This window comes from Hetaerina americana, unplaced genomic scaffold (genome assembly GCF_022747635.1).
Source record: "Hetaerina americana unplaced genomic scaffold, ioHetAmer1.1.p SCAF_3, whole genome shotgun sequence".
NCBI lineage: Eukaryota > Metazoa > Arthropoda > Insecta > Odonata > Calopterygidae > Hetaerina > Hetaerina americana.
In genome coordinates, this window is record NW_027286874.1 from 25,200,804 (window position 1) to 25,222,679 (window position 21,876).

Sequence of the window (21,876 nt, forward strand, 5' to 3'; positions counted from 1 at the left end):
CAATAAACGGTTAAAGATTTTAAAATGAAAATAAACTCACGAATTCAGGCTAGATAAATAAACCACCACACTTCGAGGCGATCTTTGACGTTTTGTATAAATATTATTTGAGCTGATAATACTTGTCAGCTTGACACGAAAATTATTAGAACTATTAATATTTACCATGGAATAATAATCATTGCTATTACTGCCACGATAAACTGTAATAAAATCAGTTTTTTTCGATAGAAACTAAATTTTAGGCGCTCTTGCAACGATAGATATTTGGCAAGGTAAAGAAGAGTCATCGGAAATTGAATAACGCAACGAACCTTCCCGTAAAAACATTCAAAACTGAGTTTTCCGTTTCAAAATCCTGCGAACTAATCCAAACGCTGAAAATATTTTAGGTATAAGCATGGAATCGTAATGAGATAATAATGTACACAACATATGTAGTAATCGGAGATAATCGAATGCAATTCACTTTGAAATTATGTTTTCTCAACCTTGCTCATCTAAAATGAGTAGTTTACGTATAGCAAATCAATAATTGCAAAAAAATCCCTAGGGATATAGAAAATCACGACATCCTTCAGTGACAGAAATACCTATATTTAGCTAAAAGATATCGCATCAGTGTTCCTCATTGATTCCATCTTCCCTCTCCTGACACCAGACTGCCCTTTCAAGTACGGATATGAACACACGAATTGAACAAGGTGAAAAATTTTCGTTTTGTCACATACAGATATTTATCGAGCAGAAGCAAGGGGTGGAAAATGAGAGAGGGAGCAATATAAATGATTGAACACTACCATTCCATGCTTAAAATTTGCTTGTTAAATTAGCGCTGCATCCATAGTATTTTTGCACGAGAGTGATCAAATAATAGTTTTTTACCGCAATTTACCGCAAACATGCTAAACATTGCAGATAAATCAGAACAAAAGAATTTTCAAGTACTGTAGCTTTCTACGAAGTTAGCTTGAAAAGAATTGTTGACGAATACATTCAAAAATATAATAGCAATCAGAGAACATGCCATTAATATTCATAGATACCGGTTTTTTTCTGGTGTATTCGTAGGAAAAATAGAGACCATTTTGGTGCGAATAGAGAGAAATGATTAGAGTGGAAATTCAAAATATGTTGAGTGAAATTATAACCATAGCACCCAATGATTGATGGGACATCCCATTTGTTTCAGACATAAGAAAAATTACCTTTCTCAAGCCATCCATAGTAGATATGTGCATAATTCCATTACATTGCTCTTCCACCAAGTAACAGCTGTCTGCTCCGACCTCGTTCGAGGGACCATAAGATAACATGTTCCTATAATATAAGTGCACGAAATTGAAGCGTGACTGAGCTATATAAGCATACATCATGGAGTACCAAGAGGCCTATTCGTTCCTTATCACGGCAAGCGAGAACTGCTTCCACATTATCCAGAGGCACGACGCCATAACCCATTTCTTGAGGTACTTAACTCATCCATTGCTAATGCTGCAAATTCATTCCACCGGAATATTAACAAATGATGGAAACGGCCACCTTGTTCAAGGAAACGGCCGCACGTATCCGTTTCTCCGTGTACCCGTTTTTCGCGCCGCCGCACCGCTCCACAGCCGACCATCGCAGCAAAAAGTTGTATTTTAATTAAGGAACTTGTTCCGCTTTGCCAAATGCCGCGTCTTAATGCACCCACGGGTGCATTTTATCGCCATGATACGCCGCTGAGCCACGCGCGAAGACTGAACACACCCACTGTGTCACTGCAGCGGAACGATCACAGAGCGACGACACATTAAGCACGCACGAGTCGTGAAACGGAGCTCAACTCCGCGCAGCGTGGCATCAAAAGGCTTCATATTCGCTTGGAACAGAAGGGCAGCAAACCTGGGCGAGATTACCCTTTGCCGAATTAATGTGGCGGAAATTATGAGTAGAGATTTCAAATTTTAAATTATTACTTCCTTTTAAATTAACAATTTTTGGAGCACAAGTGAGTCTAAAAGTTTAAAGCTAGAATCATCTAAAAAGTTACCAATATGATAGTTCTGCGAATGGTAATAACTGACTTCAACATCTATTCTGACAAAATGGATTTTTCTCAGCAATACAGCGAAATTAGACTCATCAAATCTTACATAAACTGATCATTCTAAGTAAAATAATTTCATCAACGCGCTTCCTGGCCTCTGGTGCCGAACTTCCAAACTTGAGACTATCGTATTTTTAGTCCAACCTGAATACTACAGCAGAGAATAATAGGGCAACACAAAAAACTTAGATGGTGGGATGAAATTAAAATGATAGAGGTTCACGACACCGTTTAAGTATGCATACCTTAAATAATAGTTCACCTCTTGAAACGCTTCACATTGTAACGGGGGATAGTTTAGTCCATATGAATGATTAGCATCACATAATTCCCATAAGATACCCAAGAGACGTACACAAAAAGACCCCGCTTCGAAAACTCGAGTCATAGTTTATAATCGAACTTTTTGCGAAAGCCTTTCAAAATGAAACGTGTCGCTTTTTTCTTTCTCGCAATGCGAAATATTTTTCGGAATGCACAGAGGAATTCTGATATCCATTCAATCAGTATTCTTCCTTTTCCGAGTCCAAAAATATGCATTTCAAAATGCTATCGCGGGGGAAAATTTGTCCGAAAAATTTAATTACTCCAAGTTTCCCAATACCAAGGTTCTTTCCATAATTCCTCCTTCCAGTGTTCGCTCTCAGCGGATCGATGCAGAACCATCGTCCCCTTTAAAACCGTTCCGTCAATTATCTGGTTAAAATATCTCTGTAAACCTTTCCTAATCCCCACCACTACCTCATTTCCCTCGCAAGACTCAGATGGTTGCATCATCCTGCCTCCGTCAGTGCTCCACTCCCAACCGCCCTCCCTGACACTCCCTCGGCTCGGAGATTACGACGAAGTACTGCGTTACGTCTTCGGAAAAGCGAGAGCTTTTCGCCCACCTTTGAAGGAATTCGTCGCTCGATCACCTCTCTTAATTGGTCATGACGCAGATGATTCCTGGTTGATTAGGTTATTAAATCACCGACGGTTACAACCTAAAGTAAGCGGATTCTAACGTCCTTATTTAAAGCTATCCCCGTTTGCAAAACATGCTATTCATGCAAATGAAAAAACTTCACACGGTCATTTCAAAATTTTGTTTTCCTACTCGAGAACACAGTTTCAGGCGCAACATGTGGAAATCCTTCATGATGAAAGAAGACGCAATTGAAAGACGAAAATAATTTATCACAAAAACTATTTCATGAGGAAAAGCCAAGTGTGTTCTTCCTACCAGTGGTCCCCTACGTCCTGCTCTTCAAATAGATTTCAACGCCTATCACTGAAGAGTAACTATTTACTGGCAAGCAATTCAAATATTCGTTCATACTAGCTTTTAGCAGCAAAGGCAGACTTGGACTTTAGCAGCAAAGGCAGATATGAAATATTAAATGCATCCTGAAATTTAATGCAATTTTTCTCATTTGATATTTTTATCTGTAAGAGCTTTCTCCATTGCGTGCAATTTTGCTTTTGAGTCTACATTTCATGCGTGCGTTAATTCAAAGTGAAAATTTTCAATTAAAAGTTGTGCAAATTAAAATGTTCACCGTATAATAAACTCACGATAGCCAACAGATGGGTTAATAATACCGAAACTCAATATAGGAGCATACAATTAAACTTCTCATTAACTCAAAAATTTGAAAGTATCATTATACTCGTATGAAGGTAACAAAAGGAGTACGTTCTTTTGGGAGTCGGAAGTATTTGTTTACTGCGTCGAATAACATTATTCTATAATTCATCCTCTTGTAAAGAAAAATGAATACATAAGTGAGCGCGCTGCCAGAGTCCTACCGACGAGAGGCCGTAGGGTATGACACGTAAAGGTGAGGCTGGACTAGGAAGCGTGAGCAATAGATGTTTAGATCTAATTTTAGCGATTTGAAGAAAACATCTCCCAATCTCCCTAAGTAAATTACACGAAGGAGACATCCTCGACTGGTCAGATAACCATAGAGCATGTGAATGTTGCTAATACAAAAGGTCACGACTTCATACCCGTAGAGAGGTGGGCGTGAGCACTTACGAAAACGCGGTGCCCTAATTCTTAATGATGAAACAATTTTGTTGCTTAGAGAAACAAAAGCTTGATTCGTTCCAAGTGCAAACACGCACGAGGTAGAAAAATATACCTTCCGCTTCAAGTTCTATAATTAAAGCATCTGGAAATCGGTACTTCAAAATTACAGCATTCGCATTTTTTTATCCCCGGGCTCCTCGACCCCAGTGCCTCCGCGCCGCGGCAGCGCCCAACACCTCGCCTTCATCCGCCTTATTTCACCTCCAATCCTCTCCTTACCCCTCCTCTGGCCGCCCCCCTCGGCGAGCCCAACCCCACCGCTACTCCGAACAACACCCCCTCACCGTTCCAACCACGGTAATCCAGCATCCTTTCCTGGCGCCCTCGGCTCCCCCAAAACTCTACTTGCCAGCCTTAAATCCCGCGTCCCTTAAGGGACATGCTATTCCCTCCTCCCTCCCCCCATCACACCCTGAGGCTTACTTAAACTCACCTTTTTCCCTGCTCCCCTCCTCATTCCCCACCGTCCCCCACCCGACTCCTTCCCCCTTGCCCTCGAATCTCCCTCTACCCCCAACTCCATCCCAAATCCCATCTCCCCTCGCCTTCCCTGTAATATACCTAACACGGTCCTCCTTAAAACCGCACCCTTCTGAAGAAGTTCTACCCCACCCCTCCCGCTCATCCCTTCCCAAACCCTCACCCCCGGGGGTAGCGAGCCCAAATGGCGGCACAGGCCGCAGCCGTCCGCGATCATAATTAGCGAAAGGAAAGAAGCAGATGGGAAGGAGAGGGGATAAATATAGTTCGGATCTGTGTTTCAAGCAAGAAGATTAACGGCCGAAAGCTTCAACCGTACGGAGGGAAAGGGAAGCCAACAATTCATCCTGCCACTCACTATCCCTGCCCCTTTCACGCTCCCCCCCCACCCCCGGCTTTTTTTTATAATAATCTCCCATTAGATATTGGGATCCTCAAACCTCCCAGCCTCATCCTTCTCATACTGAGGGAGGAAGATGAGTGGCAGGCGGGGCGGAGGAAAAGGCTTCCGTAGGTCGGAGACGCCGCCTCACGAGGCGGCGTAAATCTTATCTTTGCTCGTTGTTCCAACGTCCGACTTTCTTTCTGCCCCTGTTCGTTGTCTCCCGCTCCCACGCGCTCGGAAGCGAGGCTCAGATGCGACGTCCCCGAGCGGCTCGATGGCAGAGGAAGATGAGACATGTGGGCGGATAATTGAAACGAGGGCCGCGAGGCGACCGCTCGAGACCGTGTGCCTATCGCTTCCCCCAATCGTGTCAATAATTTCCGAGCGTCATCCTTCCAGCCCGCCCCAGACAGACCCGCATGGCTCCATGGCAGAAATTGGTTGAGTGGCTGCATAGCTGTAAGCACACAACTTTGGGAAGGTTGCACAGTGATGAATGATAGTTACATAACAACACCGATATAGACGTTACTTGCTTGAATGGTATCACAGACGTTCGGGGTAGTTAAAATTCTGTTCCCTTTCGCCATGTAAATTTTTATTTTCTAAAACATTTTCAAAAAATGACTAAACCATATGAAATTCTGATGATTAATAGATATTAAATAAAAGCCTCTTCAACTGAAAATAGCGTATTTTAATTTCAAATTGTATTGAACTATCGAGGCGTGATTATGTATCTTGAAAAATAGACGGCAAAAATAAAATTCAAGTTATTATTGTATTTCGTATTGAAGAGGAACACACGTGTAGCTAAAAGTGCAAATGGAAGTTCCTCATTTATTAAAACAAATAACCTTAAGTTACCTGTGGGGCCCTTTAATTTTAAATTACCACCTTAAGATGGAAAATTAAAAATTCCAAGTAATTATTTTCAATTTAATTGAAAATGTGAGCATATTTTAAAATTTTGCAACATTTACTTAGTATTTTGATTTCTTTCCACATTACTCAACTTCAACTAATTTAAATTTGATGCGGTGCAACCCGATATTTTTAATTAAGCCTAATTCTAGTGGTTCCATCTTGATCCTCTATATCCGGCTTAGTTCCGTGTACAATTACCAATTAAAACATTTAGCAAAATCAACAAAAATTTTATCATTCTTATCTCATTAATGCACCTCTAAATAAAATAGATCTATAAACACCATTTTTCGTTCATGGAAGTATGGTTGAAAATTCATAGGGCTATCAATATCATAAAAACAAAAACACGGTCCAGGTTTCGACGTTGAACGTCATCACCTGATGATGACGTTGAACGTCGAAACCTAGGTCGTGCTTTGAAATGAAGTGTGTGCAGTCACGAACTCAATTTCATTCCATTTCATTATGTTATGCAAATTCCATAAAGTTACACTGGAGACAACAAATTTCACGTAAATTCGAAGTTATAACCTAATCCAACACATTGTCATCTATGAGTCTGAAGTCATCATCCAAGCAATAAAATGCACCAAATACGCCGATGAGAAATTATACATGAAAAAGATAAATTAATCTACCTGAAAATATGATAATATTGCCCGTGGTTTCTCGGCCTTCCTCAACACACCTACTGAAAAATATTAGCTCTAACTAAATATTTTTTATCCCTCACACCAAGAAGAGTGGAAAGTCCCATGAAGTCGTTTAACATATGCAGATCATAAAGAGCCCACAACAATATTTCTGATGTGTAAATTTTGACCCCGAACCATTCCCTCGTAATTTTCAAAAGAAAGAAATAATAGAAAAGTATAAACTTTTCACCCGCAAAATCCATTGGGGGCAAGCAGAGGCAAACGACCCGAAAATGGATTCCATTTTTCATTTCATTCAAAGGGAACCCAGAAAGAAGTTTCCACTTCTCCCAGGAGCAAAGGAAAAATAGAAATGCCCCGTGCATTCAAATTCTTAGATAAAACTTGCTGCGGTATTTCAGAACTTGGGCAATAACCAAGCATCATTTTTTCCGCTCGTCCTCAAGATTCTCCCTCAAAAAACCAAGTAACCCAGCTTTTGGAAAAACAAAAATATGTCCGTTCGTCATTTCTTCTTAAACGTAGTAATCCGTCTTAATTCCGCTGTTCTTCCTTCTCCTCACCACTTCGTTGTATTTAAATAAAAGTAAAAACAATAATATTATTCCAAGAAACTTAGTGGAAAAGCTTTTCCTGCGTCATCAAATGAAAGAGCCTTACGAATCACGGCTCAGGTGATTTTTTTGCATCCCGAAGGATGCGATACGACATCAACTTCCTGTGTCTGAAAAAATTACGAGACGCACGCTTCGTTTTGTTTTCCATTTTAGCCCCCGGATTCTTAAATTCTGCGTGCTTTCGGTGTGCCATGCTTTTTTTATTAAGAAGAGATACAAAAAAATCAACGTCGCGAGGGGTTACAAGGAAAGAACAGGCTTTCGGGTAAGAAAAATCCCTTTTTCGACGATGACGACGCTGCGAAGAAAGCTGGTCTCGCGTGAAAAAGGAACCGCTACGGGGGAGGGAGAGTAGGGAAAAAAATCAAATCTCCTTTCGTCGCTTTCTCGGCACGTCCGGAGGTTACGTTGGCCGCGGGGAAGAGGAATTCTTTCATATGAGAGAAAACACTGAAGGCTCAGTTCGTCACGTCGCGTCTCGTGCCGTGCCCGGATCACTCGCTCTTCGTCACGAAACCTACAAATCCAGCGATTCCCACTCCATCACATCCCGATATCGACGCTATGTCCAATTTGCTTGGTTTCCCGAACATCATATCTCCTGTTCGACTCCTATTCATCATTTTCGAAAGATCGCATTTTAATTAATGCTACGAGTTCTGCCAATATCTGGAAACCTTTGAGATTAAAAAAGGTATCCTTCTTTTACATCTTCAAAAGGCAGTATTTTAAAATAGTTCCCTGGAGCATCAAATCGGTGGTTTCATTACGCTTCCTGAGCAATTACAATAGTACCCACGGTTACCACTCTATCGCATACCGATATCGACGCCCAATTTGCACGCTTTCCAAAGCACCATATCTCTCTCGCTCGATTCGCATTCATCATTTTAGAAAGATTGCATTTTAATTAATGCTGCGAGTTATGTCAGTATCTGAAAATCTTTGAGATAGAAATATTACCAGTCACTCAGCGCTAACAAATACATTTATCTCACCAAATCTATGTCTCGTTCCTTTGAACTTCATCGGGTGATCTAAATTTACGCTCTACACTTCGATCGGGGGTCATGTAACGGTGGCTAAATTGTTAAGGCCGCACAAAATGAACCGCAGATGACAGGTCTTTTGATATGAACGTTAGAGGTGTCTAACTTGGTTCTTTTTTGGGATAGCAGCAAATGGACCCAGAGAAAATCGATTATTTAAAACAATCAGTGCTGAGAGGTCATTCAGCCAGACCTGAAAATTGTCGTCCCAAGGAAATGCTGATGTCATAGCGTCATTGCCGGTTTCCATATTTTTTTGTATCAATTAATTGATTCATCGAGGCCAAATCGGCAAAGTTTCGTCATCGCAGAGGATGGTCAATTTCAAATTTGTGATGACTAGTCCCTATAGATTCTATTTATCTTATTTTATCTGGGTAATATAATCCACCGATAACCCGAAACAATTCCATTACTGTCATACATAGGCCCAACCCTCATTACTCTCACATGAGTTTAGGAGGTTGCAGCCTCTCATATTAGTTTCTCCTGGATTCCATGACGATTCATTTATCTTATTGACAATTTTAGTCAAATATAGCAGGTACTCCTTGAAAATTATGTAGTTATTTGAGTATCTTTTTATTCAATGTATCCAAATATACTTGCTGCGCATCGAAATCCGGACAAGTAATATACGGTAACTCCTCTCCTTAACAGACATGACCGCGATCATTTAACAGAAAAATTGAAGTAAATGGAGTGCAGTCCAGGCGAAGGAGAGAATTTTGCTTGTGGAATGACATGGGAAGAGGAAATAAGGACTGGGAAATCCAATGCTCAAGACAATCTTTGTGTAGAGGACGGTGTGGGATGAATCACAGGAAACAAAGCATTTCTAGGCGTTTCCTAACACTGCGTAGGGGAACTAAAACACTTATCATGAATCATGAAGTACCTGTTAGTTACTCATGAAGGTCGGCATTAAAAAATTAAATAACTCCCCAAAGAATTAAATCGGCGTTACCTGAACAATTATCATTCGTCGAAGATATTTTGTACATAAAATTGTCAATACAAGTGAATTACATTTCCTTCTCACAAATAATGACCAAAATTACAAGAAAAACCATATATCAACACTATATCAGGCCTTGAAAGCATGAATAACATAAGGCGACGGCTATTGCCACGATTCACTCTATCATTTGCTCGCGCTGAATGATAACATGTATTTTATAGCCCTTTTGAATAAAAATTAATCCGCTCAAACCTTAAGATGGCGTTTACTGATTTCCTCCAACTTAGATAAAATTGCCTTCTGCTATACCACCACTTCAGGAAATTTTAGATCACGAAATGTATTATTGATTGAATGATAGGTTAAAAATTGTACTGAATCGGGTATATCTCTGGAGATAATTTTTAAAAAAATAAGAAATTGTACGAATTAGATAAGCAATGGCATAGAATATTTGCCATTTTAAGCACCTATAGGAGAAATGTGTGCTTATACTTTTTTACTTATTTTTACAATAATAAGCAAAAGAGCATTGCTCCAGAAATACACATTAACATAAATTCACTGCTTTATTTGTTTCTTCCGACACGGCTCTGAGTTTTGTAAGATATTTTCGGATTTTATAATTATCAAATTTAAAATTAAAATCTGGCACCAAGTACGGAAAGTGAAGCACACTACGTCACTAAAAAAAGGAGCGTTATGCATATCTTCTATTTGCTCCTGGTTATTTTTCGGAGCAACTATCTTTTTCCCCCAACACATTTCACACAAAAATCCTCCAAAAAATTTCCAAAACATGCATACACGAAAGTTGAGAATATTTATTAAGTTTTCCGATGAACTCGCTCCCTCTCCAGGGACTGGCGCGAATGCTTCAGTTCCTATAGCAAACACGTTACTAGATTTATGCGGGTATATGATATTGCTCTTGCTGTTAACGTATCACCAACAGTACTCGGTATCGAGCATGGATACTTAAACAAATGTAAATTTAAATTTTATAAAGTTCTCCTAAATAAATAAATCCTAAAGTTCCTCTTAACCCAAAATAAAAGAGGAAATAAATAAGCCATCCACGTATATTTAATTAAAACAAAGTAAGATTATTTTATTTTAGCACTGAAGCAGGTGGGTATAATTTAGGTGATCATATAAATTTTTAGCAATAATCTTGTTGCTTTAAGGCGCATGAAAAGTCCTTTGGAAGTACTTAACGATTTATAGAGCACAAGGTTTCCATATTAAATCGACTTGTACGTGTAACGAGCACTTCGTATTAGGTTGTATGGATAAGTCCCAAAATCGCGCAAGGCTCTCCATGGTCATTTCTTCACCTGATCCCAGAAATACAAATATAGATAAATTAATTCTTGTAATCAGTTGCTATCGTTAGAGATTGTGAAAGATCTAAAATAAATGTTTTCTTCCAAAGCTATCTATATAGGTAAATTGGATTATGCATAGAGCGGTCTGATAATTTTAAGATTAGTTGCAACTCGTAAGCTACGGGTTTCAGCGTCTCTCTCTCTCTCAATCAAGAACACTAACAAAATTTATGATTTCCAATATCTTGCGATGAAAATGAATTGTTCATATCCATATCTTTGACCCAGATCTTCCGTCTCCTCCTCTTACATAGGAGATAAACACCTTAAGAAAGAAATATTCGCAGGTGACAATGGAAAAAGAGAACTGATTCCAAATGAAGCATTGGATGCATTTTAAGGTTCGGCTTTTGCAAAAAAAATCCAAGGTTTAAACAATTAAAATATCTCTCACGGAAGAGGACAGCTTAAGTAATTAAATCGGACCCTTGTTAAGGGCAAGTGTCATTGTAATGAAAAATTGATAAGCTACGTTAATAACCGTCGTAAATCTCAAGGGTGATTGTCATTTCGTCCTCGCCTTTTCCCCCGGCTTTTCCGTGCGTGAACCATGTCGCAGGGCGACCGTTGCGGGTGTGCATGAGGCCCGGGAGACGGGATAGAGGAGGAGAATTTTCAGGGCGGGGGAGTAAGAGGGAGTGGGGAGAGGGAAAGAGAGGGAACGAGAGAGAGAAAGAGGCGAAGGAGGGCGGGCTTTATCCCTTCTAGCCATCGCACCATGGAACACGCACCATGATGACGGAACGAGACAAAAAAAGTGCAGAAAGGGAAAAAGCAACCCAAGGGGAATTGCTCGAATTGAAAGTTAGTTTCTCGGGGGAGTGGCAAATATTGTGACCGTATCACGACGGCGCTTGATTCGAATGATTGAATTACAAGGGAGTGTCAGGATAAGAAAGATTAATTCGATGGAGATTCCAAAATCATAGGAACTGAAAACAGGTGAATTAAAACATATAAGACCGGTGAAAACAAAAAACGAACCAGAAAAAAAGATATTACCACTGAGCTCTTCCGAAACGTGAGCTATGGACTAAGAGGAAAACATTTCAAATATGAATACGAAAAGGTGATCTGAATTAGCATGCTTCATAGAATATCAAGATATCTCTTCAAATTACAATCATAAGTAAACTCGGTAAGTAATGCTAATTTTTTTTAATTATTTTTTTTATTCATATTCTCTTACCAATCAAAGCTTTTTAAAAAAATCCACGAACATAACTTGAGCCAAACGTAATTAGGATGTAAAAAGGCACTTATTAAATCTTAATAATAGATACAGTCCAGTATATAAAATAAATAGTTCATCATCATAATCGTAACTGCTGTGTATATTTTGTTACATTGGTTGAATGAAATTCACTCCCCAATAGTGAATTTGTTTCAATTAGTTACATATTTTCAAGTATTACAGTTGAATACACTCGATCAACCGCATTTATTGAAACAAATTAATACACCCTGCACACACTAATGAATCCAAAACGACAATGGATCACGATTATTCCTACTCGCATGACGAATTATTTGAGGACCACGTGAAGTAACATCTGAAAGAATAAATTATAGGAGAACTTTTGCACGAGTTTAAATTAGTACCTGGCACGGCAGTTGTCTCCTCGCGATTTAAAATGGTAATTGCTGATTTTTATCTCGCACCGTGACGAGGTAAAGGCATATAATATACCTAAACGCTCTTCTTTCGTCTGGTTCTCCTGCTTTGCTTTTTCTTCCCTTTCCGCACAATCACTAAACTTCCGTGCCACTTTCGTTCTCCAGCCTTGATTTTTTTTCGAGAATACTTAAAACCAGGCATTTGCTTGGTTCGTACCAACACAATGTGTTTAGAGTGCGTAAAAATAATTTCCTCGGCTAAACTCTCTTTTATATTTAAAAAAAACCTACCTGCCCAGGGCTCAACCAGACGGAAGTCACGTTTGTTGGTTATTTTTTACTCCCTTTTGAGTTTCCCAAAAGGCTGTTTTCCTCCTCATTTGATAATTTTCGATGGGAAATATGCTAGTCTCTTTTTTTCTCGCTAAGACGGCGAGGAAAAACAGCAGATATATCTTTCCACTCGTTCAGTGTCATGGCATCGGAAAGCACTGCTTTGTGAAATCAGAATCAAGTATCAAAGGAAATGTTTTTAAAAATCCGATCGCATGACAAAGGTTTACGATAGATCATTGAAAGCTATCGTGATCGCGATCGCTACTGCGGATTCCTACGGGTACACGTGTAATAATCATGGTAAATATGTCAAAAACGCCGGCGTCTTGCACAGGTGGCCCAGCTTCGTTAACAAGACTTACGTAGGGAACGCATGCTGGTCCTCTTGCGTAAGGATCAACTTTAAGAGGAAATGCAAAATTTTTGAGTGCTTTCACAAAACATAAAGGTGAAATACTAGATAAAAAGCTTTACTTCAAATTTACTACACATTAAATTTTTAATCAAAAATATTTTCAATATTGAATCAACTCAAACATTGATGAAAGATTCTACAGTACCATGAAAAATGTATGACTCCCAAAATTTAGCGATTATCTAATTTTTTGCAATGGCACCTATATGCGATTTTGTCGCATTAGTATTTTCCTCTTTAATCCAAGGTGTCCCTGATAGAAGTTAGCATAGGAATCATAATAACACGGCTGATGATTCCATCAGCCGTGTTAAAATTCGGAAATATAAAAAATAAAATAAATAAAAAATTCGGAAGTCAAATCCAAATCCAAGACTTAGAACGCCTACCACCTACAAGTGATCTCTCAGCTGCATTTGTCTAATGCTACCGAGGAAGTTACTTGTTGCATATAAACCAGAGAAATTTGTTTAACGTTTGAGCTTCAAATCTTTTTCTTTTGCAGAGCCAGCAGTTGGAAATTTCACCAGTGAAATGGAACCTAATTCCAGCTCAGAGGAAATTGTGGTCAACTCAGTCAACGCAGATTCGTCCTGGGATCAATATGAAACAAGTAAGCTTCAGGCTTAATAGAAAACGTTGATCTTTTTTTATCATTAGACTATCTTCATAATGTTCTCATTCCATTTCCCATGACTTTTGTAGTTGCTGCTAGAAAAGAAGGCCATGGATATGTGGAGGTGGTCATAGGAGTTTTGACAGCCATCACTCTTCTCCTGCTGGTCGTCTTCGTAATCATCCTCGTCTTGAGTAGGCGTCAGAAGCTCCTGCACGGATCGCCAACCATATTACGAAATCCTTTCGGTGTAACCATTAACATGAAGGTATTCGTATATGCATTCTTACATTAAATATTGGGATGTTTTTTACTGTACTGCCGATCAAAACTATCCAAGGAAGATCTAACTCAAAAACCACTATCATAATGAGCCGTTTGGACACTTAAAGCGTTCGAAAACTCTGAGATATTCTCCAGGAATCTGTTTCCACATCGATATTGGAAACGATAAAATTAACGGTAGAGTGACCTTGATAATATATATCCGTGTTTAACATAGGGAGTACATCTAAATTCGAGACAACTTTACCCAGAGAAAGAAAATTTGGGATAAATTTTTTGCGTAAATTCTATGAAAAAGTCTTGTTTCCATGGCATTTATTTTAAGTATCTTTGCAAATAAATGGGCAAAAGAGCTGAAAATTGAAAATTTTACTTTCCATCATTAATCCGTTCAATTAAGGGCACTTACAGATCGTTTGTCATAAAATCAAGCGCATCAAAAACATAAACCTAATTCACCTTGAATTATTATTCTAAATCTAAGCTACATGAAAACCTAAGGGCGAGCAATGATTAGCCCTCGTACTTGAAAATAAAATACACGTATTTCAAGATAGCGAAAGCTTCGTGCACACGGGTAGTGTAACTTCAACAAACTTGTCGATTAGAAGAATATTATCATTTGATAAAATTGGACATTAAAAAAAATCAATTTCTGAAAAAACATTAACTGCAAAAAGCCTTGATTTCATTTGAAAAATATTAAATCTCTCCATTTGACATATTTCCCTATTAACATATTTCGAACCTGCACTCTACTTTCCCATTATTAAATTGATTTAATCTTTCAAACAGACATTAACCACAAATAGGTTATCTACCGACTGGAGTTAAATTTTCGAAGGTCCATACCAACTACATACTACGGTTTTTTTTACTCTTCCGAGTGCTTCTTCCCGGCATGAAATCTTTATTGATCCAATCTTCATTGCCTTCTTCTGCATCTCTCACACAAATGTGCGGATAGCGAATGGAAAGTCTTTATGTGCAGTGCTAGGCAGGGGAGTGAGACGGATGTCCATTGACACCTATTATTTTCAATGTATATGCGGAGGAAATTTAACTGAGGTAAAGGTGAGGGTGGACTGAAAATAGGAGAGGAACTAAAAAAACCAGGAAGATTTGGCAGCGGCAGGGAATATTTCGGACGTTCATTCGATTATTAATCGATTTAGTCGGTAACTTAGTTACCATTGCCCATGCGTAAAATACATATTCTGAAATCTAAGTGAGTATCTCAATTCAGCACGAATACATAACTTCATGAATTTTGGATTTAGTGCAACGAAACATCGCGTAGTATCTACATGTTATGGCTTCTCGGCGTGCAATATGAAATGCATATACAGGATTGTACATACATTTTTATACACATTTATTTGCATATACATTCCCGTGTATTTAAGGCACTATAAGTGTCCTATACATTAATGACTCGATGCGGCCGACGCTCATTACTCAAAAAAAAACCTCAACAACAATTGATCCTTCCTCACAAAAACCACGTCGTGGAAAATGGAAAGCATTTCGATGCTAACGCACTTTTTTCATTTTTTCCCCGCAGGATCTCCTGATGAATCTCGCCCCTATGAATAGCGGCATGATGCACATGGGCGGCGGGGGAGGATCGTCGGTGGGGGGCGGCGGAGGAGGCAGTGCTCGAGGCAGCATCAGCGGCCGATCGTACCCCGTAAGGGACCACGCATCCTCCGCGGACGACGACCTCGACGAGGATGAGGGTACGACGGCGGGGAGGCGGAGGAGTCCCTCTCTGGCGGGATCAACGGCCGCCCCCTCGGCCGCAGCCTTCTTTTACGAGCCCTCGGACGACCTCCGGGCCTCACCGCTCCTGGCAGGATCCACGACGACCGCGGCCGCCGTCTCGTGTTACAGTGGGAGCGTGGGAACCATGTCGGCACTGAATTCAGGCATTGCTAATTATGCCAGCCTCAGAGGCGGCGACGTGACACTGCGTACGTGTTACGGCACCACGGGACACAACACAATGGGCGGAGCAAGGAGCTCGTGCGAAGGTATGTGGGAGCATCTTTTAAATCACTAAGTTGCGCAAAAAATTGTTTGAGTCAAGAAACACCCATTTTTTTCGCTGATTCATAAATTCCTGAGCGTAGAAAATACCACGGGGTATAGATTATACACAATATTGACAATCGCAGACTACTATGCATATAAAGCTACACCAAAAATCACTCGACGAAATCAACGCGTCAGATTTAGAGATATAGGCTTCTACAGGAACGATCGAAATAGATAAAGCTTGATGAAAATTTGTGTTGACAAAAAATAAGTACGGTAGTATCGTAGTTACTGCAAAAAGAGATTAGAATAAGTTACGAGTTAGAAAAGAGAATAAATATTTTTCTTTCCTTTCAGTGAGTTAAAGCAGTAGTAGTGACCTTTTATTCCCAGTGGACAGTAAAAAAATTTCGCTTTAAATATAGCTACAGGTAATACCAGTTACATTCAAAAGCTGTCAAAATATCTGTAATTTTCTCTGATGCCAGCAGAAAGTGATTTCAGAAATATTTACTATCAATGCTAATATAATAATCGCCTATTTAAAAGGGAAGCATCAATCAGTTATAAATGAACTAGTTATTCTCCGGTTTTGGCATATCCTATCATTTCGAAGCAAATAAATGACATGGCCAGAGGAAGGAGACTTTTAGATGGGAAGCTACAGGTACAGCTCTGAAAATCAAAATGAGGGGGTAGGTATACAACTGCAGAAGAGCCATGCAATGAAAGGGAAGAGCTTCCTTCAATAAGCTAAAGAAAAATTATAATGAAGGTAGCAATAAATGGCACATAAATCATACTGGTACAAGTTATCATGTCAAAGGAAGTAAATGGCAATGGTACGGTAAGTGGTAACAATTCACAAAATATGCAAAAGGGAAATATACACTAATTATAATTCAATACTGGAATACCATTGTTGCACATTTTTATACAAGGGCGAAAAAGAAAAAGAACAGGAAGATTTGCATCAATTAAACAAAATGAATGACAACAAGTTAAAGAAAAGAATGAAGACCTAATAGCAGTTAAAAAGAGCCAGGTATAGATTACCAATGAAAAAGAGAACAAGAAACGCTAACTAGAAACAACACAGGATCAATGAAAGGAAAAAGCCACGAAAAAACTGTAAATTAGATTAGATGTACAACTTTTGAAGGGAATAATAGATAACAGGTAAAGTACTGGATCTAATAAAAGAAAAAAATCTAGGAAACAGGAAAGATGTTCCTAAAAGTCAAGAAACACAACCAGCCAACAATTAAGATAAGACAAGAAAGCTAAAAATTGAGAGAAGCCAAGGCAAAATGGACGAAGATCTTAGCAAAGCAAGGTTCAGAATACCTAAGGTTTAGTTTAACCAATGCCCAGCAGTAGAGTTGAAAGGGCAATGGTCTGCAGATGAATTAAGGAAGATATTCTACAATTAAGACTAGAGAACTATATTGGAGCAGGAAGGTTTGCTATTTAGGTAATCAAATTATTAACAGCATAATAACTGATAATCTTATCAAGCAAAAATAATAGAGCTCAGGCAAACCAACCTCCAAATTGACAACCAATGAAATGACAGACATCATGTGCTAGGTGCAAGGAACTTTGTGCCTTATTAATTTTAGGATTACTCAATATACTGACGCCAAAAATTAATTTCATATAATTATCTTATTTAAGTCCAATAGATTATTATACTGCCTCATATCTTGAAATTGATGTACCTTTTAATTATTTCCCTTGAAATATATTGTGCATGAGTAATTCATCATTGGAAATAGATCTAATATGAGAGGGCTTCATCAAGTAAAAACCTCTCTACAGGAATGAGCATAAGGTATAAATTAGTGTTAATGCTGGGTTGTTAATTTCATCGCCTATTAAATTTACAGCCTTCAAAAGCATGAGCAAAAGATATTGATAACTTCCATCACTAAAGGCTGATGAACACTATAAATTATAAGTAGCAGCAGTCTACAGGCTTAGCGTCAGAAATTGGTGGACCCTGACACCATAGAATATTGTATTCATAAGCCCTAACATGACACAAGTAATTCTTAAAGCCCATACTACATTTTCCAATAACTCATTGTCAGGTTCTAAAAACTTTTTACCTTCCTTAATTCCATCCAAAATGCCTATTCTTTTCTTCCCTCTACTTCACTTTTCTAGCATTCTCCCATCTATTAATCTCTCATCTGCTTTCAGCATCCCATTGCCTCACAGTGACTCCAGCATTCACTTGTTCTGCCTCCTCTGAAGTTCTCCCAAAAGACATTTACCTTCCCCTGTCAGGTCTAGTACTTCATTTATTTTTCTTTCTGCACATTTTAATTTTTTAGTTAGTCTTCACATCCACATCTCAAAAGCCTTCAATCCATGCTTACCTTTTTGCCTCAATGACAAAGGTTCCAATTCATACAATACTACAGTCCATATTGAAATTTTCACCAGTCTTTTCATTACACCTTTAATTAAGGTGCCTTCCATCTCCCACCTCTTCATAAACTCCACCTTACCTAATATAACTCTTCATTTTACATCCCTACTATTCTGCCCACCCTCCTATAAAACACTTCCTAAAAAAGTGAACTACCCTACCTGTTCCAATCTATATTCCCTAACTTCAATGTTTATCTTAGCCTTCCTATTCCTTGAGAATCTCATTTTCAAATGAATAATTCTCATCCCATACCTATCACAATGATTCTGCTATGAACTTTGGTTTACTGGCTACTTAAACTAGATCATTCACAATTGTAACCGATTTCAACAGTTCCCCCCATTTATTTTCAGTCCAGCCTTCAGCTCTTCCCATGCCTCCCTCTCACTAATGATAGAGAATGGTAAAATATGTATATCTAGTGTTATGCTCCTGGCCTGAATCTTATCCAGGTTGCACTATTTACATATAGTCTATTTTTATAATAACATTGTTCAAGGAAAACATCCTCACAAATTGGCCTCAGCATTTTAATTTTGTAAGGTGCAAGTGATTACTGTTTTCAAAAATATTTATTTATATATATATATATATATATATATATATATATATTCATTTTTGAAAAAGCAAAATTCAGTGTCTCTATTTTTCCTTTTCATTTCCCCTTGCAGAAGAGCCATCTGCCCCTGATTATGAAGATGCAACTACTGCCTCTGTTGCTGCTTCTGTGGAGGCATCTGTTGCTGGAGGAGGTTTTTCTCCTATGCATTTCAGAAGCCTCCAAAGCACACCCTTAACAGCACCACGTTCCCAGGCAATAAATCTTAGCAACTACTTTCCTCGTGTTGCATCAGATCCACCAAGTCGGAAGCGATATCATACTGCACCCAGGGAAAGACACAACAGGGTAGGTGATATTACTGCTAATAATCTAAATCAAGAGCTACTCCTCGTTAATAATAGGTAGCCCTTCGCAAAAACTATGAACTACACCATGGTGCTCCCAGGATAACTTCATAATGCAAATTTCATCATCGATTTGTGGGAGGGAGGAAGGAGTAGAAAAACAAAAATCAAAATAAAATCTTTTAGTTCAAGGAAAATTTGGCGAAAACACACCGCATTTTTTATGATAAGTAGTCAAATGATAACTTTATCATTTATTACATTTTATAATAGCAAAATAGCAATAACTTCTCTTGTTACTATAGGCTCTAATGGCATAATTCTGCTTCCAAAATAGCTATATATGATTTACATTCACAACGATTACATTTACAGAGTGACATTCATAAAATAAGTTATATGTTATGATTGCAGATGATCAAGCTTTAGAATGTCAGTCATACAAGGGGTTGCAAGCATTGCTGAGTTCATTTCAAAGTCAAGGCAATAGATTTGGGACAAGAATAAATGCAAGCAAAATGAAGTTAATGTGGTTTTTGAAACGGAGGAAAGCCAACTTACACATTCAAGTAAAGTAGAGTTCATAAACTAGAGCAGATTGAACAGTCTATATCTACTGAAAGTGTTTTGGACCAAAATGTTCAAAGTAGAAGGGACATAAGGAGAAGAATTGCATTGGGCAAAGAAGCTTTCACAACAAAAAGGGAATTGATGGCAGAGGTGTTGAGTAAGGATGTCACTAAAAGGCTCATCAAAACCTGGATATGGAGCATGGTTTAGTATAGTGAGAAACATGGTTATTGAAGCAATATTATGGGCATCGATTGGTAGGATTTCAAAATTTGGATGTGGAGAAAAATGGAAAAGGTGAAATGGACAGAAAGGAAAACACGAACAGGAGTGCTAGACATGGTGGGGGAGGATAAAGGATTTTTGTAAGAAATCAGGAAGAGGAGCAAGAGATGGATTGGGAGCATTTTGATTGGGAATGAGATGTTGAAGACTGTGATAGAGGAGGGAACCTTGGGCAAATGAGGAAGGGGAAGGAATATGATAAGAATGTTGGAAGGAATGATGGGAGGAAATAATTATTTGCAATTGAAGAGGGAGTTACGATGGTGACGTATTGCAAGTTGTGTTTTTGGTTATAAAAGGGAAGTATATGTTTTGTTGTAAAATTATTTATCCTGTCCATCCAAAACCTACCTTAACCAGCAGAATACCGGCATTTGATACACACAACTAACAAATACTGAGAGAAGCCTAAAATAATATTTCCAGAATTATCCATTAACATTGAACTTTATCTTTACTCCGTACCTATCCAAAATTAACAACCATAATGGATAGAGAAAAACCTAATCATAAAAATATTGGATTTTTTTGTGCATTTCTAACTAAATCATCTAAATAAATTAGTCTATGATCATGCTGAATAAACAATCAGTCACCGATGAAGTTTCTACAGTTTATATTTACTTATAAATTGAAATACCCAGTCAATTATGAATGTATCCTGAATTGGGGCATGAATTTCTTTTTGTACAGAGTATTCCACTAAGTGATGCTATTTTGTGCTTTTGAGGGTCCTACAGAGAAGTATATTTAAGCCTTTATAGGACCTAATTTGTATTGACAATTTGAATTATGGGGAAAAAACTGAAAGACAGATGATTTGGTTTTATTAAAATGATAATATGAATGGTAATTAGTAATGAATTCATAAAATGTAGCTATAATTATTTTCAAATAGGATTTTATTCAGAAATTGGTGACAATAAACCAGAGTTTCAGGCAACTTAGATAACTGTCATTGATAAATTATCCTACCGTCTGGCAGGCCTATTAATACCTGAGTTTGCAAATAAATTTCTTGTAGATGGAATTTGAAGTTTGGTAAATGTCAGTATTTCTGTTTTAGGCCCTAATTTGGATGCAAAACCTGCTTTCAGATTGAGAGCATTCATAAAATAAAAAAAGGAGAGTGGATAGAACCATATCTAAAATTCAATCAATCATCGATAGCCAAACTAATGCAGATTCAGCTATGACTAATTATAAGTAACCAAAACCAAGAAAATTTTATAGCAGCAACTTGACAGCATGCCAATCCTAATCCTATCGCTTAAGGTATTTCCTCCACTTTTTTCCTTTGGAAATTTTAACCACTACCTTTGGTTGGCTCATTGTAAAGGTGATATGATGCTGTTAGTAACATCTCCCTTTTGGAAAACTAGAATTAACAAAAGTAACTACAATTTTCTACAGAAAAAGTGAAATTGGATAATGAAGTGATTTTTGCATGACTGCAGGAATTAATGGAATAACTTATACTCAAACATACCAGTTTTATTTACTATTAAGGCAACTAAATAATGAGTTTTCTACTTCCACAGCTATTATCAATATATTACTTGGGAGTGCCAATAAAACATCTACTGCTTAGATATATAAACTGGAAGAAGAATAACTTTATTCTATAGCCCTTTGTTTTATATAGAACACCGATATTAAGATTAAGTGAATGCGACCAAATTCAAATTCACATCTAGATTACATTCCAACAGCCTTACTTAACCAAGAGATGCA

At 38.2% G+C, this 21,876-nt stretch overlaps 1 protein-coding gene across 1 annotated transcript in view; it reads left to right on the forward strand.

Moving 5' to 3' along the window:
• LOC139689965 (discoidin domain-containing receptor 2-like) overlaps positions 1-21,876 on the forward strand; it is a 654,793-nt gene that overhangs the window by 622,976 nt on the left and 9,941 nt on the right. Inside the window, exons 10-13 of the mRNA XM_071587123.1 lie at positions 13,509-13,616; positions 13,709-13,899; positions 15,469-15,937; positions 19,053-19,288. Of these exons, the coding sequence (XP_071443224.1) occupies positions 13,509-13,616; positions 13,709-13,899; positions 15,469-15,937; positions 19,053-19,288 (1,004 nt within the window). The remainder of the gene's footprint in view (positions 1-13,508; positions 13,617-13,708; positions 13,900-15,468; positions 15,938-19,052; positions 19,289-21,876) is intronic.